General features: G+C 37.3%; 1 protein-coding gene across 1 annotated transcript in view; it reads left to right on the plus strand.

The window, feature by feature from the left end:
* The window catches only part of CFAP47 (cilia and flagella associated protein 47), a gene marked incomplete at both ends in the record, with an annotated part of 326,556 nt that overhangs the window by 139,421 nt on the left and 160,487 nt on the right, over positions 1–26,648 (plus strand). The window contains 3 exons of the mRNA XM_084258887.1: positions 14,436–14,533; positions 14,820–14,936; positions 25,516–25,650. Of these exons, the coding sequence (XP_084115013.1) occupies positions 14,436–14,533; positions 14,820–14,936; positions 25,516–25,650 (350 nt within the window). The remainder of the gene's footprint in view (positions 1–14,435; positions 14,534–14,819; positions 14,937–25,515; positions 25,651–26,648) is intronic.

The following is a 26,648-nucleotide window of genomic DNA, read 5'->3' on the forward strand; positions in this document are numbered from 1 at the left end:
TATATTTCTCTCCTTAGAATGTTTTTGCCATGATGGAACCAGGAAAGGATGTGACAAGTGAGATAGTAGCTTGATAGTAGGCATGTTGGGTTAAATTGGTTTGTAAAGTTGAATCACAGAACACACAATCCCCGCCACCCAGGACTTTGAATATCAAGACAGTGTTTTAGGACTTCATTCTGTCAGCCTTAATGAGTCAAGGGAGATGGCTGAATCAGCCTTTGGGTTGGCAATAAGTCCAAGGGTTGAAGTGAACAGTGGTCAAATGCTTTCAGTCAGCACACCTGAATCTAGCACTGAGATCAGACTGAGATGCCTTAACTCTAGACTTTTCCTGTGGACTTACCCAAAATTAAAGGGCAGATAGTTAAAGTTTGGGAAAGTTAAGTTTCCTAACTACAGATGCTTGCTGGGAGCCACTGTTAATAAAAAAGAGGAAGGAAGAAAGATACCTATTCTCTGTTTGAAAATCGTTAACATGTGGTGATTTGTGCTACATGATGTGAAAGTCAAAAATGGTTTTCTATTTGATAAGTAGACACCTGTCTGTGGTATGCAAAGGGGACATTTTTAGTACTTTCCAGGAGGTACATTTGCCCTTTTGTACTCATTCATCTGTTCCCAGTAGCTCTTTGTATTTCCTGTGCTTAAGACCTTTTATCATTAACTTTAGTAGTTAACATCTTTCACTGATGAACCATTTTTTCCCACACCTTGGTGACAGTGTCTTCTTGAATGGATCATGCCTATGATAAAGTATCTTTTATGTCATTCCTTTGGATCCTTTTGTTTCAATTGCTACATTTGATTGCTAATGGAAATTTTATCATCCTGTAATCACTTGGTGTTTCTGAAGCTGCAGCAGACCAGTTTGTGATGTAAAGTAGAATTTCCCACAGAACTAGGTACTTTCATTTGACTGTACTTTTAACAAAATTCTGAAATTGGAGCATTTTGAATAGTCTGTTTAAAGCAACTGTTGTACATAATAATGTCTTATTATTTGACCCATGCATATTTTAACATTTTTTTCTTGAGATAGCAATTATAGTCCTTATAAATGAAAAATACTGGTTTTTGCTCTCTTTAGTGAACATAATGATGAGTATACTTGGCAACATATATCGTTTATGTACCATCTAAAAGTGCCATGATTTCTTTTTATAAATGTTTGTTAAACTGTTCAGTACACATTTGTGAAAAGGCCTTGGCCTTCTAATAATGCTGTCTATTGTTAAGACTGATGTGTTGCTGAGGTCTTCAATTTGTACACATTTGTTGCTTCAAGTGTGTCTAATTTTCAACTTCATTAAACCAAAATATAATAATGATTTACAAATAACTTTATTATTACTAGTAATTTCAAATTAGCCCTTTAACATTTAGCATTAAATATTTATCATCATTGTTGCAAGATTGAAGTACATACTGACAATAGACATGGTATACTCTGACATTTTAATGTGATATCTAGAATATTTTATTTTGGGAGTGTGACTGTCAGTCAATATGTAGATGTCAAGATTAGTGTGAAGCTCAGCACTAAATTCAGAGAAATGCCAAGCAGTCAAGCAAGCATGAGAACAGAAAGTTAAGCCATTTGCCATAGATTAGCAGTGTAGTTCAATAAATTATGCTGAAGCAAGAAAATAGCCATGTGTACTGGAAAATGGAATTTTGATTTGCATTTCCCTTATAATAAGTGATGTTGAACATTCTTTAATGTGCCTGTAGGCCATATGAATATCTTCTTTTCAGAAGTATCTATTTAGGTCTTTGGGCCATTTTTTCATTGGGTTGCTTTTTATTGTACGAATGATTCATATATTTTGGACATTAGCCCCTTGTCAGACATGTAATATACACATATCTTCTTCTAGTCTGTATGGTGCCTTTTTGTTTTTATGACAGTTTCTTTTGATGTAGAAGGACATTTTAGTTTGATGTAGTCACACTTTTTTATTTTTGCTTTTGTTTTCCTTGCCATTATGGATGCAACCCCAAATACTTCTCTGTAGTTGATAACCAGTATTGTATCCTGAATGTTTTAAGTATTTTATGGGTAGGGGTCTTACATCCAAGTCATTAATTCAATTTGAATTATTTTTTTATATATGAAGTTAACTAATGATCTAGGTTTTTCGGTTTCTTTTTTGTCCATGTTTCCCAGCACCATTTGAGAAAGAGGCTTTCCTTTCTCCATTGTATGACTGTGACTCCTTTGTCAAAGAATAACCGTCCATATTTATATGAGTTTGTTTCTGGGCTTTGAATTCTTGCTCTGTTTTTCTGTTTTTGTTCTAATACCTTATTCTCTTAAATGTCTTATAAGTACATCTGTTCCAATACTTCATTTAATGCCTTTAACTTCTTTGTTAACTTTCTGTTTTGATGATTTTTCCTTAGCCTAAATGGTGTGTTGAGGCTTCCTAGTGTGAATATGGCTTTATCTTTGTTTTAGGTATATTGTTTTTTAGGTATATTTGTTTTATATAATTAGCTGAGTATGTAGTTTTATAAACTTAGCTTTGTTAAGTGTGTAAATATTAATGATAATTTTATCTTCTTGATGAATTGTTCCCTTGATTATTATATAGTATTTATCTCTGTCCTTGATTACCTTTTTTGGCTGAAAGTCTAATTTAACAGATATAACGCAGCACTTTGTGCTTTTCTCTCTTGTGTAATTGGCTCAATGTGCTTCGGAATTCTACTTGAAGTTTGTGTTTGTCTTTAGGTTTTATGTGGATTTTTTTGGTACACAAAGTAGGGATGGCTGACACTTTATGAACTAATTTGTCAGTTTATGTCATTTAATTAGTGAATTCAGACCATTCACATTTAGTGTGATTATTATGTTATGTGTGGCTAATTTACTGTCATTATTTTTCCAAAAAAAAAAAAAAAAAAAACAAAAAACCTTTTCCAAGGCTCTCTAGTTTCTGAGTTCTCTTGGTAAATATCTTCATTTTATTTTTATGTGAATGACATTTGGCTGAGAAACAAATTTAGGAGTCACCCTTTATTTTTCTCTAACAGTGCTCCATTGTGTTATTCCCATAAAACAGTGTTGCAAAACTGGGATCAGTCTGATAGCTCTTCCCAGCAAGTGACTTGCCTTCTTTTGCTCAATCTCTATATTCTTATAATGAAAAAGGTGTGCAAGAGTAGGAAATCAATTCTAAAATATTTCCTTTGTAAATTTTGTATATGAGATATTTTTTATACTCTCTTTGAAGTCTGAGATTTTGGTTGAACCTAAATTAATATTTTGAAAGATTAACATCTCACAGTGACATTTAACATAAGCCTTGGAGTCAAACTACTTGACTCCAAATCCCAGTCACACTCTTTCCTAGGAAAATAATCTTCCTGTTCTCACTTTTCTGGTAAATAACATTAGTAACAATTACACGATCATATTACTTGATTTAAGGATTAAATAAACAAAAATATATAAAATCTTCAGTCCTTTAATTGACATACCACACATGTTGGCTATTAGTATTCTTGTTAACCATGGTTTTGTCAAATATCTAATTAGAATTGTGTTCTAATGAATTAGTGGTTACCAGAAGGGAAGAGGAGTGGGGGTGGATAGTTGGGTAAAAGTGATGAATTGTATGGTGAAGTGTGGAATTTACCACCTTGCAGATGTTTACTCTACATACCACTTTAGTTCCTCACAGAAATGACTGAAGTGAATCCGGAAAATGTATCCTTCATAGTTGCCACTCCTAGTGGAGTGACAAGCAATTTGCCCAGATTTTCTATGTACTTTTTTTTTAAAGATTTATTTTTATTTATACAAGAACTGGGGTAAAGGACAGAGGCGCGGGAAGCTGAGAGAATTCACCAGAGACAGTGGGGAGCAGAACAGGTAGACTGACCGAAAGCACTGCTGAGGGGAGCAACTGCGCCACCGTGGAGGCCCAGATTTTCTATGTTCTTTATGGAAAGAAAGTGTTAACCTTTGGGGAGAAGTATGGCACATACAGTCATCTTTAGGGTGAAAATTCATTGCAGTTTCAAAAACAAACTACGATAGCAACAAAACCCCTTCACCCTAGGGATTTGACGTGACAGTAAAGTAGAAAATCCCAAAGAATCTATAAAAATGCTTTTTGAGCTAGTATCTGAGTTTCTCAAGTCTGTAGGATATATGATCAGTAGGCAAAAATAAAGTTTATCATAGCAGCAAAAATTAGAATTTGAAATTATTTATATATATAATTTACTGTAGCATCACAAAATAAGAAGTGTAAATGTTACAGAGCAACCCCGACATAAAACGGGTTGCCTGGCTGTGGGTCCTCACCCGCATGCTTAAAAGGGACTTATTAATACTCCATTATAGGCACACACAAAAAGTTAATAAAAGGTTTATTTAAAAGGGCAAGGGAAATAAGGAAATGTACAACTCAGGGAGAAAATAGGGAAATAAATTCTTTAATGCGTCCTACCTGATCCGCGGACCTGGAAACCCCAAAGGCACTCTGAGAGCTGCCCGAGCTGCAAGCTGGCATCAAGCCAAAAAAAAAAAAAAAAAAAAGGGAATCCCTCAAAGCCCACGTGTCTGGTTTTATACCAAACCTGGCTTCTTAACCCCACCCTCAGGTTCCAGCAACCTTCCCTTTGGTGGTGATGGGATTTGTAGTTCCCAGTGTCTTGATGGCTTTGGTCTGGAGTGGGGCGGGGGAGTCCACAAAGCCTGTATGGAATTAGCTTTAGGACAGCCTTTTTCCCCTAACATAAATATTGGGACATCCCTGGTGGCACAAGGGGTTAAGCACCGCCCTATGAAGCAATCCACAGCCTCTGCAGCACAAATTTGATCCCTGGCTGGCCCGAGAGCAACCCACATGGCAAAGCAGACCTCTCTTGTCTCACCTGCTGCTCCCCTCAGCAGTGTATTTTAGTCAGTCCGCCTGTTCTGTTCTCTACTCTGCCTTTAGTGAATCCTCTCACCCCCATATCTCTGGCCTGTACCCCAGTTCTTGTATGCATAAATAAATAAATCTTAAAAAAAAACCAAGTGTAAATATAAACCTAACAAAATACGAAATCAAAGATATTTAGAGAAATACACTATACACATGGGCTGCACGACTAAATATTGTTAATATATCAAATTGACCTATAGAGTCAATGCAAACCCAGTGGAAAGCCCACCATAGTTTCTTTGGTAGATATCATTAAGTTGACTCCAAAATATATATGGAAAAAAATAGTTATTAGCATAGCCAAAACAATTTTGAAAAAGTAGAAATTCAGAAACTATAATATTTAAGACTGTACAATTCTAGCAAAGGGATAAACCTATAAATTAGTGGAACAGAATAGAGAGACCCATTCAAATAGAACTTTTTTTTTTTTTTTACTAACATACAAAAGCAATTCAATGAAGGCTAGGTAGTCATTTCAATGAAGTGTATTTGAGCAATTAGACTGACATATGCAAAAAGAGCCTGCCTAGTCCTCATACCCCATACAAATATCTCAAAGTGGATCATATTCCTAAATATAATATTCAAAAACAAAAAAGCTTCTTGGAGAAAGCAGGGGAATATCAACATGGCCTTGGGTTACACAACAAATTCTTAGATACAAGACCAGAGCATGCTCCATAAAATCACATATTAGAATTTATCAAATTTGAATTTCTCCTTTGTGAAGAATTCTTTTAAGAAAATGACAAGACGGGCTATAGATCAGAAGAAAAATGGTTTTGGATCACATATCCCACAGATATCTTGCATGTGGGGTGTCAGAATTCTCAAAATTCAACAAGAAATAATACAATTTGAAAAAAATTGGTCAAAATTCTGAGCAGATACTTCAGCAAAAGTAAATGGGTAGGTCGAAAATAGTATGATTGCTGTTCAGTACAATTATTATTGATATATGTTAGAAATTACTTTCCGAGGTATTTACCCAAAAGTAATTAAAACTGATGGTCACCATTATACCTGCCTGTGAATGTTTGTATGATTTATGCGTAATTGGCCCCAAACTGAAAACAAAGGAAATATCCTTCAATCAGTAATTAGATAAGCTATCTATGACACATCCATACCATATAATATTCTAAGCAACAAAAAGGAAAGAACTATTAATTCTCACAACAAGAAGACATCTTAATTGCATTCTACTAAGTGAAAGAAGCCAGCCCCAAGAAACTCCATGCTGATGTTGGGATTCCCTTTTTTTTTTTGGCATTCTGGGAAAAGTGAAATTACAGGGCTGAAAAACTATATCAGTGTTTGTCAGGGGCTGAAAGGGGATTGACAACAAAGGTGCAGCTCATGAAAATCTGGGGGGTAATGAAACTCCCATGTGGAAAAAATATGGTAGCTGCATGACAACATGTCCATTAAAATCCTAGAATTGCACACCACTAAGAATACATGTTAGTGTATGTATCTTTTTTAATCAGCCAAAACATAGAAGTAATTAAGAATGAAACATAGACTGTGACAAATGAATCTGCATTACAAATGTTTGACAAACTCTTTGAATATAAGAAGAAAGGCGATGACTCAATTATGTTAAAAAATAATATGCCTGTATACTGTAGAACTAAAGACAAAACGACCAGTACATCGTGTTTGTATGGGTTTGCAGCTCTGAAAGTACTTTATATTCTAGAGTTAAATAAATATACAGATAGATCATATCTGTATTTTAACTGTTGAAGGTTTTTAACTGTTGAAGAAAGGGGAACATTTCATAATGAATCCTGTAGTGCTGCAGGATTGCAGTTGGTGGAGTTGGAAGTAATAGTGTAACACAGTTATTTTTGCGTTACCATGTATTCATTTGCTTATAGTTAAGAGATTTTTTATTAGTTGTTTTTCTGTTGTGGATGTGATCTTTCCTCAAAAGAGGTTCACCTCCTTTATGACGATTTATATCCCTTCTAATTGTTACAAGATGAGTATGAGATATTTAGAGGACATGGCCTATATTCATTGCTAACTGATTCCCTATCAAAAGGCTAGTAAATTGCCTTTTTCAGATGAAGGTTAGAATTGCATCCATTCTTAATATTGGCTATGAAAGTGAGTCATTTTGTTTTTATTAAAAGCCATGGGTGGCAAATATACATCAACGGAAGCACATTTAGGCTATAATTACCCAGCTAACTAGTAATACACAGTTTAAAATAATTGTATCACATCTTACATCAGATATGCAGATATTTATAGGTTTCTAGCAGGAAAAAATGCTTTGAAAAATAAAGTGCAGGATAATATTTTGTATATATTATTTGAAAATCCCCAGGTATCTTTGCAAGACTGATTTTACAATAACATGTTAGAGAAATTCTTTTTTTTTTTTTTCCGGCATCATCTTTAGCTTTTTTTATTTTATTTATTTATTTATTTTTTTAAATAATAAATTTTATTTTTATATTCCCCCATACAATTGCAAATGCCCCATTCTGACCCCAATCCTTCCCCTCCCGTCCCCCACCCCCCAAAAAGTGTCTCGGGTTCATAGTTTTTTGTTGATTTTGATTTTCACTTTCTTATATTCATTTTCCTGGTCCCTTATTTAAGTTTTCTAGATTCCTGCTATGAGTGAGACCATCCGGTATTTTTCTTTTTCTTTTTGGCTTATTTCGCTGAGCATGATCCCTTCCAGCGCCATCCATGTTGCTGCAAATTGCATGTGTTTATCTTTTTTGAATGCTGAGTAATATTCCATGGTATATATGTACCACATCTTCTTGATCCAGTCATCTATTTTTGGGCATTTGGGTTGTTTCCAAAGCTTAGCTATTGTAAACAGTGCTGCTATAAACATAGGGGTGCAGGTGCTCTTTGGAATTGATGTTTCTGTGTCCTTTGGGTAAATACCTAGGAGTGGAATTGCTGGATCATATGGAAGCTCTATGTTTAGTAGGTCCAGAAATCTCCACACAGCTCTCCATTGTGGTTGGACCAGTTTGCACTCCCACCAGCAGTGCAGAAGAGTTCCTTTTTCTCCACACCCTCGCCAACATTTGTTGTTGCTAGTTTTTTTAATATGTGCCATTCTCACTGGTGTGAGATGGTATCTCATGGTAGTTTTGATTTGCATTTCCCTGATTACAAGTGATGTTGATCATTTTTTCATATGTCTGTTGGCCATTTGCATTTCCTCTTCAGAGAAGTTTCTTTTTAGCTCTTCTGCCCATTTTTTGACTGGATTATTTTCTTTGTTGTTGCTGAGTCTCATCAGCTCTTTGCAGATTTTTGTGATCAGTCCTTTATCATTAGTGTTGGGTGCAAAAATGTTCTCCCAGTTGGTGGGGTTTCTCTTTGTTTTTGTTATTGTCTCTTTTGCTGTGCAGAAGCTCTTTAATTTGATGTAGTCCCAGCAGTTTATCTTTGTCTTCACTATCACTGCTTTGGGTGATGTGTCTGTAAAGATGTCTTTGATGTGCAAATCCCGTAGTGTTTTGCCTATATTTCCTTGTATGTATTTTATGGTTTCAGGTCTTATGTCTAGTTCTTTAATCCATTTTGAGTTGATTTTTGTGTATGGTGTGAGGTAGTGGTCAAGCTTCATTCTTTTGCATGTAGCGACCCAGTTTTCCCAGCACCATTTATTGAACAAACTTTCTTTGCTCCAATGCATAGTCTTTGCTCCTTTGTAAAAGATTAGTTGACCATAAATCTGTGGGTTTATTTCTGGATTTTCTATTCGATTCCATTGGTCTGTATGTCTGTTCTTGTTCCAATACCATGCAGTTTTGATGATTATGGCTTTGTAGTATAGTTTGAAGTCTGGGAGTGTGATGCCTCCATTTCCTTCTTTTTTTTTTTCAGTAGAGCTTAGGCTATTCGGGGTTTTTGGTGATTCCATATGAATTTCATCAATAATTGTTCTATTTCTTTGAAGAATGCCATTGGGATTTTGATTGGAATAGCATTGAATCTGTATATTGCTTTTGGTAGGATGGCCATTTTAATAATGTTTATTCTTCCAATCCATGAGCAGGGGATGTCTTTCCATTTCTTTGTGTCTTCTTCTATTTCTTTTAACAGTGTTTTATAGTTTTCTTTGTATAGGTCCTTTACCTCTTTTGTTAGATTTATTCCCAAATATTTGATTTTTTTTGTTTCAATAATAAAAGGGATGTTTTTTTTGATTTCTTCTTCTTCAGATTTATTGTTTGTGTATAGGGAGGCTACTGACTTTTGTGTGTTGATTTTGTATCCTGCCACTTTACTGAATTGATTGATGAGTTGAATTAGTTTTTTTTGTGGAGATTTTGGGGTTCTCTATGTATATTATCATATCATCTGCAAATAGTGATAGTTTGACTTCTTCTTTTCCTATTTGGATTCCTTGGATGTCTTTCTCTTGTCTTATTGCTCTGGCTAGGACTTCCAGTATTATATTGAAAAGCAGTGGTGAGAGTGGACATCCTTGTCTTGTTCCAGATCTTAATGGAATTGCTTTCAGCTTTTCACCATTGAGAATGATACTGGCTGTTGGCTTGTCATAGATGGACTTTATGATGTTGAGGTATGTTCCTTGTATCCCAAGAATTTCAAGGGCTTTTATCATGAATGGGTGTTGCACTTTGTCGAAAGCTTTCTCAGCATCTATTGATATTATCATATGGTTTTTTATATTTATTTTTGTTGATGTGTTGGATAACGTTGATTGATTTTCGGATGTTAAACCATCCTTGTGCCCCTGGAATGAATCCAACTTGGTCGTGGTGAATTATCTTATGGATACATTGTTGGATTCTGATAGCTAAAATTTTATTGAGGAATTTTGCATCAGTGTTCATTAGGGAGATTGGTCTATAGTTTTCCTTTTTTGTGTTGTCCTTATTCGGTTTTGGTATTAGTGTAATATTGGCTTCATAGAACGTGTTTGGTATTGTCCCTTCCTTCTCAATTTTTTGGAAGAGTTTATGAAGGATAGGCACTAATTCGTCTCTGAATGTTTGGTAGAATTCATTTGTAAATCCATCAGGTCCTGGGCTTTTGTTTTTGGGGAGGTTTTTGATTACCATTTCAATTTCGCTGCTTGTAATTGGTCTGTTTAGGTGTTCTATTTCTTCTTTATCTAGCTTTGGGTGATTGTAGAGTTGTAGGAATTTGTCCATCTCCTCTAGATTGTTGAACTTGTTTCCATATAACTGTTCATAGTAGTTACTGATTATTCTTTTGATTTCTGCTGTGTCCATTGTGATTTCTCCTCTTTCATTTATGATCCTGTGTATTTGTGCTTTCTCCCTTTTTTCTTTTGTGAGCCTGGCTAGGGGTTTGTCTATTTTATTTATTTTTTCAAAGAACCAGCTCTTGGTTTCATTGATCTTTTGGATTGTTTTTTTAGTTTCAATTTCATTTATTTCTGCTTTGGTTTTTATTATTTCTTTTCTTCCACTGGTTTTGGGGTTTTTTTGTTGTTCTTTTTCTAGATCTTTGAGCTTCGAGATTAGGTTGTTTCTTTGAGTTCTTTCTTGTTTTTTGACGTGAGCTTCTATTGCTATATATTTTCCTCTTATTACTGCTTTTGCTGCATCCCATACATTTAGGATATTGGTGTCCTCCTTGTCATTCAATTCAAAGAATTTTTTAATTTCTTCTTTGATCTCCTTGTTAGTCCAGTGGTCTTCCAGTAGTGTGGTTTTTAATCTCCATGAGGTAGGAAAGTTCCTTGCCTTCTTTTTATGGTTTATTTCTAGTTTGATGCCTTCATGGTCAGAAAAGATGGTTGGTATGATTTCAATCTTGGTGTATCTGTTGATGTTTGTCTTGTGCCCCAGTATGTGATCGATCCTGGAGAATGATCCGTGTGCGCTTGAGAAAAATGTGTACTCCGTTTTTTTTTTGGGTTTAGTGTTCTATAGATGTCTGTTAAGCCCAAATGCTCTAGGTCCTTATTTAGAGCTTTAGTTTCTTTACTTATTTTTTGTCTTGTTGATCTATCCATTGTTGATAGTGGTGTGTTGAAGTCTCCCACTACGTATGTGTTTTCTCTGATGTCTGTTTTCAGAGAGGACAACAGTTGTCTGATATATTTTGGTGCTCCTTCGTTTGGTGAGTATATGTTAATGAGTGTTATTTCTTCTTGAAGTATTGTCTCCTTAATCATAATGTAGTGACCATTGGGGTCTCTTTTTATTTTTTTGAGTTTGAAGTCTGTTTTATCTGATATAAGTATAGCTGTTCCTGCTTTCTTTTTGGCCCATTTGCTTGTAGGATTGTTTTCCATCCTTTGACTTTGAGCCTATTTTTATCTTTTGTAGCTAAATGTGTTTCCTGGAGACAGCAAAAGGTTGGGTTTTGTTTCTTAATCCAGGCTGCAACTCTGTGTCTTTTTATTGAAGAGTTTAGTCCATTTACATTTAGAGTTAATATTGATATGTTAGCATCTGTATTTGCCATTATTTTTGTCTTTCCTTTGATTTTATTTATTTATTCTTTTAATAACTTTTTTTTTTTTGGTCTTCTTTCGTTGTTATTCACCCCTCTGAGGTTCTGGTTTTAGGATTCCTTGTAGTATTTTTTGGAGTGGGGGTTTAGTCGTAATGAAATTCCGGAGTTTCTCTTTGTCTGGGAAGGTCCATATTCTTTCTTCATGGAGGAAAGAGAGCTTTGCGGGATAGAGTATTCTTGGTTGGCATCTGTTTTCTTGGAGTCTGTTGACTATGTCCCTCCACTCTCTCCTTGCCCGTAGTGTTTATTCAGAGAAGTCTGATGTCAGCCTGATTGGTTTTCCTTTGAATGTTATCTGTTTCTTCCGTCTTGTCAGCTTCATTATTTTTTCCTTGTCCTGGATTCTTGGGAGCTTTACTATTATGTGTCTTGCTGTGCTTTTCCTTTCGTCGTGGAAGTTTGGTGTTCTTCTTGCTTCTTGTATATCAATTTTCAGCTCCTTCTTCGCATTTGGGAAGTTCTCTTCAATTATATCCATGAATATTTTCTCTGTTCCTACATCTCTCTCCTCTCCTTCTGGAATTCCTATAACTCTTATATTTCCTTTCCTCATGGAGTCAGATAGTTCCCGAAGTCTTTCTTCATTCTTTTTCCTTCGTACTTCTCTTTCCTTTTCTGTTTTGGTTCTTTTTATTTCTGTGTCTTCAAGAGTACTTATTCGCTCTTCCATTTCACCTATTCTGCTTTCATTGCTTTTCCCAGAGTTCTTTAGTTCCTCCTTTAATTCTTTGATCTCCTGCATTTCTTTTACTTCCCTCTTTAGGGACTCAATTTCCTTCTTCTGATCTATCACTTTTTTAATCATGGCAATTTTAAATTCTCTTTCTGGAAGGCTCAGAAGTTCTTCCAAGTTGCTGTCGTTGCAATCTGGGGAGTGGTTTTCTTTTTGTGGTGTGCTTCTTTCCTGAGGAGTTGTTAGGTTGCGTGTGGTTCTTCTCCTCCCTACTGTCTGTTTTCTAATTTGTCGTATGCGTTGGGACACTGTGTTGCTCGGACTGACTGGCATCTTGGGTGAACTTCTCCGCTCCCCTCTGGCTCTTCCGGGAGTCATCTCTGTCTTCTGGGGGAGCTTTCTGCTGGTTTTAGGCAGTTTTTACTGAAGAAATGTCCCTGTTCTAAAATGGCGAAGCGGGATGCAGTCCCTGCGCCTCCGGTTTCAGGCACACTCTTCTGCGCACCCGGTCTGCCCCGGACGTGGGTGCCTGCTCCCTCTGTGGGCTCAGACTGCTGGTCGGAAGGGGCCTGGCGTGGGCTAACTTCCCGGCTGGCCACTGGGTCCTCCAGAAGCCTTCTGCCCTTTTCAAGCAGTCTTAAGAAATTTCCTGTTCTATGGGGTGTTAGTGACTTTTTTTTCCTGGTCGCTAGGTGGCGCCAGAGATCTCTCCTATTGTCCTTGGGGGGCTGTTTTTCGCCTCCCCCCACCCCGTGGGACAGGGAACAGAGCAGGAATGGTAGGGTACACCTCAACAGCTTTGGGGTGCCTTGTCTGCCTTGTGCCCCACCGTCGTGGAGAACCCACGCCCCGAATTTTTGTGCCCCGGGTCTCAGTTCAAAGCCCTCAGTTCCAGGACACGGTCTGTAGCCCAGTTCAGTGGCGCGGGAATGGCGCCTTTTGCACCGCTCCCGTGCCTGGGCACCTGGTTCCTGCTTACTCAGGGAGGGACCTTCACCTCAGTGAGGACCTCCGCGCGTCTCCCCGCAAGCCTAGGTCGCAGGCGCGGGTACCTGGGCAGCCGCGATCCAGGTCTGCATTTGCTTTTCAAGTGCGCCAAGCGCGCCACTTTTCCGCGTAAGCTTACCTGCAGCCCGGGCTGTGTGCCTGGCTTCTCCCGGGGTCTTTGTTCTTCTCTAATGGCGCCCGGAGCCGTTCGCTCACCACCGCGGCGAATCCTGCAGGGTTCGCCTCAGCTCCCGTTCACGGGGTGTGGTGGCTGCAATAGTTCCTTTCCACTCACAGTCCCGCTTGCTGCGTCATTTGTTCTTTTTGGCCGTTTTGGTTTGTTGTTTTCCTCCTCTCTCATGTTAGAGAAATTCTATAGATACGTTCAATGTTGTAGCATCTGTAAGATGTCAGAGAAATTCTTTAGATATGTTCAATGTTGTAAGCATCTAAGATGAAAAAGTACCATGTACTTTTGTTTCTGAAAAAGATCCAGGCCATCTTTGGTTCCAGAGAAAACAAAGTCTTCTAGTTTCAGTTGTGATGTAATCCTGGCTTGTGAATTTCTCATGAACATATCCTGTCATAAGAATCAGGGGAATCTCATTTTGTTTTGTTTTCAGATATGACACCATCTCAAAACCTTCAAGAACGTAGATCCTTTTGGAAACTTAAAAAAGGGAAATTTTACTTCCAACATAGCAATAATTTCTGATGTTTAAATCACCCTCCCTCCCAAAATAGACAGTCTTTCAGATATGTACTATATATCCAGATTATTTTACTCTTTTCCCAGTATCAGCATAATCATAATTTCTATAACTGAGAATTCCTTTTATTACTCATCCATCATGTAATATCTTTTATAGGTCAATTCTGGTTTCTAAGTCTCCAATCCCTTCCACTCATGTATCCTACATGTGGAGGAGTTTCTGCAACGAATAGGGAAACTGGCATGAAAACTTCAGAGTTACAGTTAACCCCGTGCCTCCTTACCCATGTTGATGAGCATTGACCAAGCACTTGAACTTCAGGGTACTCAACAGGATGAGTAATTTTGAAATAGTGGATATTTTCTTCATTGATGTATGGTAGTATCTTCTTCAAATTAGTTCAAATACAAGTGAAGGAGACAGCTTGCAGTTGCTTACAAAGCCTTAGAGACATATACTGTGTTATTAAGCTTCTTAGGTTTTAATTTCTAAAATAGTATGCTTTTTGTTTCCAAGCAAAGATAAAATTGTCTCTATTGATCAAATTTCCTTAAGCTATCATTTTAGGAAAGGAAAATTATTCTTTTATTCCCTCTTTCTTTTCTGGAACAGGAGCTATTCCCTCTGAAAGATGGATAGTAAATTTTGACAACGACCTATCAGATGGCCTTGTTTTTGCAGCACAAATGGGAGCTTATTGCCCATTTTTGGTGAGTCATTTTTATACATAGTGCTCTAATATTATTTGAAAAAACTTAGTAACTAAAATTCAAATTATATTTTGTGCAAACTGATTCATTTATGTCTTAAGACACACCTGACATAAATGCATATGTATTTGTGTCTCTGGCACTCCCTCTTTGCTTAAAACCTACTACTTCAAAATCTGCTACTAACAAATGTTAATATTTAAATGATTCTTTGCTGAACTGTAGAGAACAGCTAAAAAGCAATCATTTTTATTATTACTAAAACATTTAATGTTTTCTTTTCCAGATTGAATCTTATTTTCTAAATATGTACACAGAACCAAAAAGACCTGAACATTATCTGCACAATTGTCTGATTATTGTGAATGTTCTTCGTGAAATTGGTTTTGACATGGACATACAGGTGGTTACCTTTCTATTACAAATTGTGTAAATATTTTATAAGTTTCTTCTTATTTTTTCCAGCTTTGCTAGATATTATTGGCAAATGAAAATTGTTTATACTTAGTTTGCACAATATGATTTTATTTTTTAGGTATGCAACATGATGGTATACTACACATATAAAATGAAATGATTACCACGGGTTAATTAACACATAGTTATCATTTCTTATTTGGTGAGAACAGTTAAGATCTACTGTCAGAAACTTACAAGTATACATTTCAGTATTATTAACTATAATTATCTTGCTTTACATTACACCCCCAGAAGTTATTCATCTTAGAGCTGAAGATTTATATCCTTTGATTACTATCTCCCAATTTCCCTTTTCCCACAAAAATCACCATTCTCCTGTCTCATTCTGAGTTCGGTATTTTTACATCCTATATATAAGTGAAATATATTTGTCTTTCTTTGTGTGAGTTGTTTTACTTACTATAACATTCATCCACGTTGTCACAAATAGCAGAATTTCCTTCTTTTTTATGGTGAAATAATATTCCACTGTAAGTGTATACCACGTTTTCTTTATCTAGTCACTTTGGTTGGTTCCATATCTTGGCTATTGTGAATAATGCTGTAATTAAACAAGTGATAAACAAATATCTATGAGATAATTCACTTCCTTTGAAAATATTCTCACAAGTAGAATTGCTGGACAACATAGTAGTTCTATTTATTTTTTTATACCATGACATTTTATTTATTTATTATTTATTTTTAATTAACTAATTTTTAACCCAGGTAACATTGGGGTATCCCCAGCAGGTTTTACCACCATAGTGCATCCACCATCAACTTGCCCATACTCCAGAACCACAGACCATTAGGCCTCCCTCCCTCCCTGTCCTTTTCCCTTCCCCCACCGCCTCCCCCTTCATTGTCTCAGTTCTGCAGTCAGCTATTGAAGCTTAGTTTTTCAGCATGTCTTTCACTGACTTTTAGTTTAGTTACTTTATATTGCACATTAGTGATGCCATCGGTATTTATCTTTTTCCTTCTGACATATTTCACTAGCATTCTCCTCAAACATTTTCCCCATAACATTGTTACCAAGTCATTTCCTTACTAATTATTGTAGAAGGAGTCCCTTTTCTCTATATCCTTGCCAAAACTTATCTCTTATATTTTTCATAATAGCCATCTTAGTAGGCATGAGGTGATTTTAATTTATATTTCCTTCATGATTAGCGATGTTGAATACCTTGTCGTGGACTAGTTGGCTATTTGTATGTCATCTTTGGAAAAAATTTAGTTGAGTCCTTTATAATATTCGTTTATTCACAAATTTAACATATAGATTGACGGTCTTTTCACAAGCCATTGCTAAAATGTGGAAATTGAAATATGACTTAATAGTAGAAATCGGCATTTAAAAAAAAAAGGTATAATTATGTATATGCAACTGTATGTAACAGGAAAGTAGTTCTAGTTTTAGGTCCAGTTTTTTTTAAATCACAAGAATGAAGCTAAGTGCTTTATTGTTATTAACTGAGCTCAAATAATTAAGTTAAAAGAGATTTTTTGAATATAGATGGTGTATTACGTAATTTTATAGCAAAAAAGGAAAAGTTTTCACTTTGGTTTTGAAACAAGTATTCATGTACATAACACAGTGGTTATATACATTTTGATTATATTTGAATCTCAAAGTTATAATTCCACATCAGTTCTTCAGGAGCAATAATCAAGGATACATTATATGCTAACATGTAGGTCTTAGGAGAATAAAGGATTTACTCTTATAACAATGGTCAGGATGGACAGAAGAGAGGGAGTGGAGATAGGAAACAGACCAATCAAAATGCAATTTCAGTTCATCAGGGAGGAAAGTATTTTCTCTACTCATGTCATTTTAATGGGGACTTAAAATAGTAAGTGATAAAAGAGGTACCATGAGATTTTCTAGACTTAATTAGTAACCATGAAGAAAGGGCACAGGAAAAGGATGATTACAAGTAACTGAGTTTTTGTTTCTGTGGCATAGAGACTGACAATGGTAGTGCCCATATATGACTTGATATGAAATAGTTCTTAACACCTGATGGAGAAATGACTTTTCATAATGACTTGCACTTTCCTTGTATTAAGGCATTTGCATGTTAAAGTGACTTTTTACCAGGTCTGACATTTACATTCTTTTGTCAGTTTGTACAAAGAAACTGTAATCAAGGATTTTGGTTAGAGAAAATTCTTTGCTAAGTGTATTTTAAAGAAAAATTCTAATAAAAGACTTTGGTTTGGAAGAATCAAGTTATTACAATTCCTGTCAATTCAACAAATCATTGAGTCTCCTTAAATGACTGAATAGACCTTTCAAGGGTACAGATGTGGTTAAACGACACTTATGTCTTCAGAGTTGTTACCAAGTAATGGTGACAAGTACATGAAAAAGAGCTCATGCAAAACAGACAAAGCCAAAGTAGACATAGAAACAATGTGCTATGGGAATTAAAGGGAGAGACTGTTAGGGGGAAAAGGATGTCCTAAAGCTAATTCCATACAGGCTTTGTGGACTCCACCCCCACTCCAGACCAAGGCTATCAGGACATTGGGAAAGACAAATCCCATCACCACCAAAGGGAAGGTTGCTGGAACCTGAGGGTGGGGTTAAGCAGCCAGGTTTGGTATAAAACCAGACACATCGGCTTTGGGGGGTTCCCTTTTTGGCTTTCCGCCAGCTCGCAGTGCTCGGCCAGCTCTCAGAGTGCCTTTGGGTTTCCAGGTTGGCGGATGGGGTAGGATGCATTAAAGACTTTATTTTCCTATTTTCTCCCTGAGTTGTACATTTCCTAATTTCCCTTTCCCTTGTAAATACACCTTTTATTAACCTTTTGTGTGTGCCTGTAGTGGAGTATTAATAAGTCCCTTTTAAGCATGCGGGTGAGGACCCACAGCCAGGCAACCCATTTTATATCGGGGCTGCTCCTTAACAGTTTGGTGCCCAACGTGGGGCTAGAACCCAAGACCTTGAGATTAAGAGTCTCATTCTCTACTGTGGGACTGCTCCATAGCAAGACTAGTAAGGAAACCAGGAAGTTTCATCAGGTATGGTTTTTAAGGTATCCTTTGAGAATTTGAAAGGGGTTTAAAAGTGTTGTCATGCAGGAGAAAATTTCCCGCACCCCATTTGGTTTCTTCTGTGGCATGATGAAAGAAAAAAGTAACATCAAACAGATCCGAAGGATAAAAAGCCAAAACTTCATAACATATATATTTAAAGACCCGGGACATCAAGGAGACAGAAAGGGGAGACTTCAATGAGGAGATGACCTCATTATTTAACTCTCAGAGTAAAAAGATGAGCTTCTTAGAGATAAACTCTCTCCTGTCTGATACCCCCAAGCTACATTCTTCTAGATCATGAAAAGGAGAGCAGTAGTTGCTTCTTTGATTAGGAAAAGGGCAAAGATCTGTGACAAACTACTTTTAGCCTCTAGTGCCTTTACTGCTATTACCTTAAAATAATCTGCAATTTTATGTAATGGTAACCTGTTTTGTTGAGGCCTATGTGAACTTGATTGATCTTAGTTCCCCATACCAAAGTGACACTTATTGGACAAGGCCTACTCTAGGCATATTGAGAAAAACCCTCTGACCCTTTTGGCAAGACTAATACCACACAAGCTATGTTGACTCAAAATGCTTATTGTTTTTATGTGTAGCCAAGAAATATTTCAAAATATATCTGCTATCTAAAGAATTGCACAACATGTCCAAGATATGATGAATAGAGCGCTTGGCAGTTAACTATTCAGATAATTATTGTGTTTTCACTAGTTCATTCCTAATTCCCTACCTTTTTATCCACCTGTATTTACAAACTACATCTAATGTCAGTTTTAACATACTACTCTTAAATTAACTTAGGTAGCCATATTGAATTATTGCTCAACATTGGCCCACATTTGAATCATGTGAAATTCACTACCAGACTTATTTATTACTGTTTAGGTGTCCCCATGATATTTTTCTTTGCAACTGTTTAATCAATGGGATAAGTTTTTTTGCCTTTATAATGTTCCGTTGTGGAATTCTGCCAGCTGGAATATATAGTTACTACATACTCTCCCTTTCATGACATGCTTTTTATTTAAAGCAAAAATATTGAGGGAAATGTTTGGGCTCACCATACAGAGTTTTGTTTTGTTTTTTTTTTTTATTCCCTCATGTAGAAAGATAGATATAGGAGATACAGTCAACATTTGTAAAGGTTGTACTACACATGATTGAGTGGTGATGGGATCTAAGGGTAAATATATATGTAACTGTTCTTTTAATTTTTTTTTGTTTTTTTCTACTTGAATGCTTTTATCATTAAATAACAGAATTCATGAGTAATTTTAAAAAGAAATTCAGTATTTTATATGTCAGAATGTAGAAGGTTATATTGAATTTCTCAATAAATTTATCAGAGCTTCATTTTTCTCAGCCATTCTTCACCTGCTGGCTTTGTTTTAGGCATGTACACTAATAACCACAAATTTACTTCTGATGTTCTCAACACGTTCATACAACTATGCTTGGAGTTAGGTGAACAGCACCTTTTATTTTGCTGCTTTTTCTATATTATAAACCTTTCTGAGGGGTACCATTGCATATTTCTCATTGCATGTCATTGACCAGAACTGCATCCCATAATTGTAGGTAGGCCAGGCGTTTAGGCCAGCGTTTGATAAAAGTCATGGCATACGTACAGAAAGTGGTGTTCTTGTAAAGAAAAAAGGAGGGAAACTGCCGCTGGGAAGGCAGTCAATAAGGTTCTCTATAGGATTTTATTATCTCAATGGGTACCTCTAGTGATAATTGGTGTGGTAGTGTGCCAGTTAGAGCAAATTAAATTCCCATGAAGCTCAAGATCATCTCACCTCTATTTGCTACTTATAAAGAAACTCAGGCCTAGAGTAACCAATTGATTAAGTCAAGATTATGGCACTGAATAGTGACAGGATTTGGATTTAGTTTACCCAATTTCTACTCCACAATTTCCTCTATTATGATTTTTTGCTGGTGGTTGTTTAATTCCTTGTCTTTTGTTAACCCACTAGGAAATAATATCATCTTGGGGGAATATGGACCAATACAATCAAAGTTCTTAGTTAGAGCTATATAAAGAAAATAATGATTGTCATTGAAAGATATTTCACATGAAATACTTGTTTAAAAAAAATAACTTATTTTAACATTTGACTTTTTAAACCTAGGACTGACTAAACTAATTGCTTTAATTTATTTTCATTGACATTTATTATAAACAGAAGCAAGAATACTCTTTTTCTGCTTTTTCAGTTTAGTACCTTATCAAATGTATCTCTATTACGATAAATATATTTCCAAATGATGCCGGAATTGTCAGGCCTAGTCTCCCAGCCAGGAATGGATTCCAGGCTGCAGGGTAGCGCTGAGCCCCAGCCACTAGACCCCCCACAGGTTGGTGTCTCAGGAAGCTGCAGCAGGAACTTCGCAGACACTCAGGCAAGCAAGTGAGCAAAGGCAGGTTTGTTTAGAAGAAGAAGAAAGTTAATTGAGGAGAAAAAGAGCAGAAATAAAGTGGGACTCCCAGGCCAGGGAACCAGGCCTGGGAGGGGCAAGGAAGCCAAAGTGGAGTCGTGTCTCAGGGAATATATACTTTCTTTCCCTGATTATTCTAAAGCTCACCAGTCTCTTTGTGATTGGTCAGTTCTCGGCTGTCTCACTTAATTTGCTAGTGAGTGGGAGATCTTCACATTCCTTATCTAACAGGTTTGTCTTTCCCCATTTGTTACACCTTTATCTTTATGGCCTAGTCTTCCTGGAGAGCATCTCCACACCTTATCTTTATCACCTGAAGAAAACCAGGACCATCCTGGAATGTTTGTTTTTCCCATTTTGTTATCAATGGTCCTGGGATGTTTGTTTTTCCCAGTGGAATTGGTTACATTCCCTTGGTTGTCCTTATCTCTGAAGCCTCCCTTAATTCTTCAGAGGTCCCCTCCTGCACTGTCCCTAAAACTGACTAATAACCCTAGCTTGCCCTGTGTCTCACAAATTACTGCACTTTCATCCTATTATATATTTTTAAAGATGAGTTTTTCTAATAATTTTTATATTGTTATGTATATCATTGATGTTAGTAACTGAAAATAAAGTCTCAATGGTAGAGTTTATTAGATAATCAGAGTGAAGATTCAAACCTAGGAAGCATTCCAACAGATTTACTCTGTGAGAGTTAATCCAGTAAATGCAAGTTTGAATTTAGTTTGCAATGGTAGGAACAGTGAGTCATGGACATTAAGAGTGTAATATTCTTGGGCCACCCCTGGTCTCGCAGTGGTTGAGCACTGGGCTGCAAGGCTCCCCACAGCCTCTGCAGCGCTGGTTCGTTCCCTGCCGCCGGTGAGGGTCCCACAAAAAAAGAAAAAAAAAAGAGTGAAAGAGTGTAATATTCTTGATAGGAGAGATATCTAGCTCTAAGTTGCCCTGACCTAGAGAGACACTGATTCTAGAGGAAGGTAATGCAGGGGTAAATTTTTCACCTGCTAAAGAATCCACTGCAGAGATGCAAAGTCTTGGTCCTGTTGTAGGTTTTTTTTTTTTTTTTTTTTTTTTTTGGAGTCAGTTGGTTTGGAGTGTGGGGTCCTTGGAGTCACTCTGGGAAAGGTGTCACCAGAGCTCCCGTTTCAGCGACATGCAGAGTTTCCCAGGCAAGTGTCTCCATAAGACAGAGACGTTAGTTATATTTAAAGAGCAGGTTTATTAGGGAGCGGGACTGAAGAATGAAGGACACTTGCATAGACACCAGCAGGCAGGAAGAGCTGCCCTGAAAGGGACAGGTTTGCTCAGAGAGGCCTGCATGGTTGCAGGTCTGTGGCCTTGAGGAGAGCTGCCTCTGCTGGGGGAGGTCAGTGAGGAGAATCCCGAGCTTGGTACTGGTCATGGGCAGGCAGGAAGCTGCTGCCCTGCAGAGGAGAGAGTTGGTAAAAAGTAGCACCTGCATAATCACAGTTGGGCAGAGGGACTGCTGCCCCATACAGTCTTCTTCTCTTTGGGAGGGGCTCACTCCTTTTAAGCCTTAGGTTAGATGCTGATTTGGGATGACTATGCAGAATCTGAAAGGGACTGGAGATTCCACAATGGGCGCCATCTCCATATCTTTACCCTTGGACCTGTCTGATACCTGCTTGGATCTTATGCTTTGTAATCTAGGCTTTGGCGCCTAAGGATCTTGGTTTCTATATCTGGGTCAATGGCTATGCTAATCCCTTCTACCCCCACCTCCAGCTCTTGGCATTTTGTGAGCCAGGTTTCTGGTCTTTTGCACACCTCCTTTTCTGTTTTTCTGTTCTTGTCCTCCATCAGTACCATTGTGAAATCTCTCTTTTTAAGTTATTTGAAAATACTGACTTTATTTTCAGGCAGTGGATTGCTGCATGCAGGATGGAGCTTGTGAAGATGACTTGGCTCTCTTGCCTGCTAGACGAAAAGTGGGGGTCCCTAGAAAATTTTACCATTTGTTTACAATGTCATAGTCACTGAAACAGTGTTCAAAAGACTTTTATTGACCTCAAAGTAGAGCTTAGCATATTATCATGCTGGTGCTCCCCTTCCCCCAACAAAAATATTTATTATCACCCTAGATAGCCATCTTCAGATCACATTCTTGGGCTGTTCTGTCACACACAGCTCAGCAGGGACACATTTTTCACTTTGAAATTTTGCTTCTTAGAGTTTAAAAGTGAATGTGGGGATTAAACTTTGTTTTGTTTTTTAGTTTGTTTTTAAATGATTTTCCTATATCTGTTGACTTACATTATCTCTAGTAAAGAAATGCAAGACTACAGAATACTGATGAAAATCTTTAAAGTCTTGGTATATTTTGCAGTTTTCCTCAAATCCTGCTCACTGGCAGCTTCCTAGCCTGTGGAGGTGGGCTGACTTTGTTCATTTTCACTGATAAACTCCTCCCAGGGCATATTTATTGGTGAGCCATACTATTTATCAGCAAAAAGAAAAAAAAGAGAGAAAGAACAAATCTTTATCTTCATTTAAAGGAGGAAAAGCATGTGTTGAGACATGTGGACTAGTAGATAATCAGAGTGGCTATCTCATTATCTGGTAAAGGGGAGGAAGTAAAGATTTCCTTCTACCTTTCTGTGTTCTTGGCTGAGAACTCTCTGAAATAAAAGATTAAGAGGAGAAAAACAAATGTATAGTAACATGTATAATTACTATATATATACACACACACGTATATATTGGAGATAGTCAAAAACTGAATAACTCCTTGACATTTCCTGAGCCACCTCCTTAAATACTATCTTTGGCTAAAGATGAGGTGTTGAAGAGGGGGTAGCCAGTTATGGCAGGCTTTTAGAAAAAGCAACACAAACAAAGCTTAGGTAGTTATGTGATTTCAGGTTTGCCTTCTGGATTGATAAGAGTTTCCAGAGATTTGGTCATGAGAGAAAGAGGCAGGGCAGCGGTTTGAGAAGGGGTTGGGGGGGGGGTAGAGAAAGAGAGAGAGAGAGAGAGAGAGAGAGAGAGAGAGAGAGAGAGAGAGAGAGAGAATGAATCCTCATATAATCAACATGCCAAATAGGGGTGGTTTCTTCAGCTCCCCTTCATTGGTAACAGCTGCCAAATTTCAGAGTCAAGTGCTTTAGTTTCACATAACACATTAGATTTTCTGTGCTATGGCACTATTTGCATTTCCAGGCCTGGGCCAGATAATTTTCAGTTGCTAACTTGAATGTGTGCTATTAAGTCACAGTTCTCTGTACATTTTATGGAAGTGTGGAGAGCTCCTGTAATTGAAAATGACAGAATTGCTTATGAGTGGTGTTTTATGTATCTTTGAATCCTTGCCACAAACCAGTCCCATTACTTTCTATGCTATGAATAATTCACCCTCACTACCTCCTCCTTTGTGTAGGAGATCATAGGCACAACATAAACTGATAGAATGAATTCTTCCTCCCTCTGCTCCTGGCTTCGGTGTATATTCTTGCTATGTTGACTGTCCCTGCTGTTATTCCTCTGGAGTTTTGGAATTTCTAAATTCCAAAATCTACTCACACAACCATCACTAATTTGCCTTGTTTGTCATTATAATTAGATTTCTGCCTTATTGTAATTTGTTTATTCTGAGAAAAGTACTTTCCCAGCCACCCCCTGCCTGATTTGCCTGAATTGTCACTCTGGTGTTATTACTTGTTCAAAAACTCAGGTAGCGAGGAAGAATTATCCTGTCATCCATGCCCTTCACTGTGTGGCCCTGGCATTCTTTAGTCTTTCTCCCACTACTTGTCCATTTTTACCTTCAGCAACATTCAAACTATACTTCTCCAAATAAAGAATATACCTCTCTACATTCTTATCCCATGGTGTTAACACCCAAAGCAGCGGGCACCCTGGGAGTCTGAAACTTGCACACTCTGAATGGATTCAGCCATCCTGATACACAAAGACATACTGTGAAGGAACTTCAATAGAATTAGTATACATACAGAGAGAAGAGAGATTAATAGTTTCCCAATAAAACACCCAAAGTTACCCATCCCCATCTGGGTAAATGCCCAGCCAAACAGGCTTGGCCTGAAGCAGGGTCGCTGAGGCCCACAAGATTATCACACGTCTCCGGCACCTCCTGAAGGAGAACCATAGGAAGGGAGCAAAAGGGGCCAGGCAAGTCTGGGACAAAGGAGTATGATCAAAGTACAAATCAAGACAATTGCTGCCATTGTCAGTGTTCCCATGTGTCTCTCACCCACCTGTGTGTCTCTTCCAAGTGTTTTTACTTGTTTCTCTCCCATGTGTCTCCTTCCAAGTCTCCCGAATCCCTCGTGCAAGTCCATAGCTGAAAAGCAAGTTGGCCTTCTCTACATAGCCTTCTCCACGTGTCTCTCTGTGTGTCTTTTTGAGGCCCCTTCCCTTTAGTGTTTTATAGCTTCACCTGGCCACCTAATTCTGCCCCCTCATTAAGTAGGAAGGGGAATGTGGTACCTCCCTCTCTAATGGCAATGTCTCTGTTTCAATAGTTCTTTGCTTTTTAGATGAAATACACCCTTGTCCTCATACTAAACACAACATATTTAAAATCTTAGCATTCTTCAAGGCCATCTCATGTACATCCCCTTCCATTGAGTTTTTGTTTGAAAATCTCTTGCCATTTTTTTTTTTACCTCAGTCATTTATCTACTTCTCACTTTCTATTTCTGCTTTATATGATACTTTAAATCGGGTATAGTATCTTAGTCACATCATTGGTCAATATTTCTTGTGCAGAATATTTTTCTGACCTCTCACTTGCTTTTATGGAGTCTTTGAGGCTGTGAGGTCATGGTTTTAATTCAGAACATATCTAAATCACCTTTAATCACTTGGGTCAAGCTCTTCTGATTCACAGCAATATTTTGCTTGTAGTGTCTACATTTCAGTGTCATTGTCAATCAATAGCATTTTTAGATATTTTAAAGTAATTTAACAATTGATGTATGATGTTCTTTTTCTGTATTTGATCTGTACATCCTTTAATTTTTATTTCCCTTCTTTGAAACTAGGCCACTGACATTTGTGATCCTAATCCAATCCTGATGCTCATGCTTTGTGTTTACATGTATGAAAGGTTGCCTACGTATCTCCCCAAGAAGGTCGTGCCCTTCCATTGTACTTTGCATGACACTGTGTTGAGACAGGTAAGCATATCTAAGGGGCCAAAATATACATGGAGCTAAACACCTAAGAGGGGATTTAGATATTTGTTGGCAAACCCAAAATTAATGAAAATATCAATATTTTATAATAATCCTTTACAAATGTTGCTCCTTTCAAACCAAAGATATAGAAAAGTAAGAGTGCCAAATTTTGCTTAATAATAATAACTACCTACAAATCCTAGTTCTGGGTAATATCCCCAATTTTCGTTCATCTAGGTAATTAAGGGAGTGGTAAACATTTCTTATGAGCCTACTGGGCTTCCATTTACCTCTTTTTGAAATAATCCACATGCCTTTTGTGGAGGCCTACCTTTCAGTAATCTTGCCCTCACTTGTCACTGATATTTATAAGTAGGCAATCAAAATAAGACCCCCAAATCCTTGGGGAAACTGAAGGTGAAACTCTTTAGCAAAAACATGCTTGTCCTGATAATTACTAAAGTTGTCATGAAATGTAAAGGCAATTAGTCTTCTGGGAAATTTAACCTTTGTGATTCACTCTGATTGCATACACTGCTAATTATTAACTCTTCAAATATCTATGCCTCTAGTGCCTGGCTTGCCTAAGTTGCAGTCATCTTTTCTTTATTCCATTTTGGTCAGCACCCTTTTACCTTATGTCTTCTTCCACCTCTGGGCCACTAAGTTCCATGACAACCTTGTGTCTTCCTAATGTGTTTTTCAAATCTCCATTATATTCTATATAAACACTTTCATAGTCATGTGTTACTTAACAATGTGGAGAAATGCATGATTGGAGTATTTCATCATTGTGCGAAGATCATAGAGTGTAATTACACAAATCTAAGATGGTGAAACCTACTACTCACCTGCACTATCTGGTATAGCCTTCTCTCCACCTAGACTACTATAGTATATGTAGTCCATCATCGACTGAAACATTGCTAAGTGGTACATGATTGCAAACTCACATTTTTTCATTGAAAGACTCTGTCTGGAAATGAAGTAACTCATTC

Source organism: Talpa europaea, assembly GCF_964194135.1.
Source record: "Talpa europaea genome assembly, chromosome: X".
Taxonomy (NCBI): Eukaryota; Metazoa; Chordata; class Mammalia; order Eulipotyphla; family Talpidae; genus Talpa; species Talpa europaea.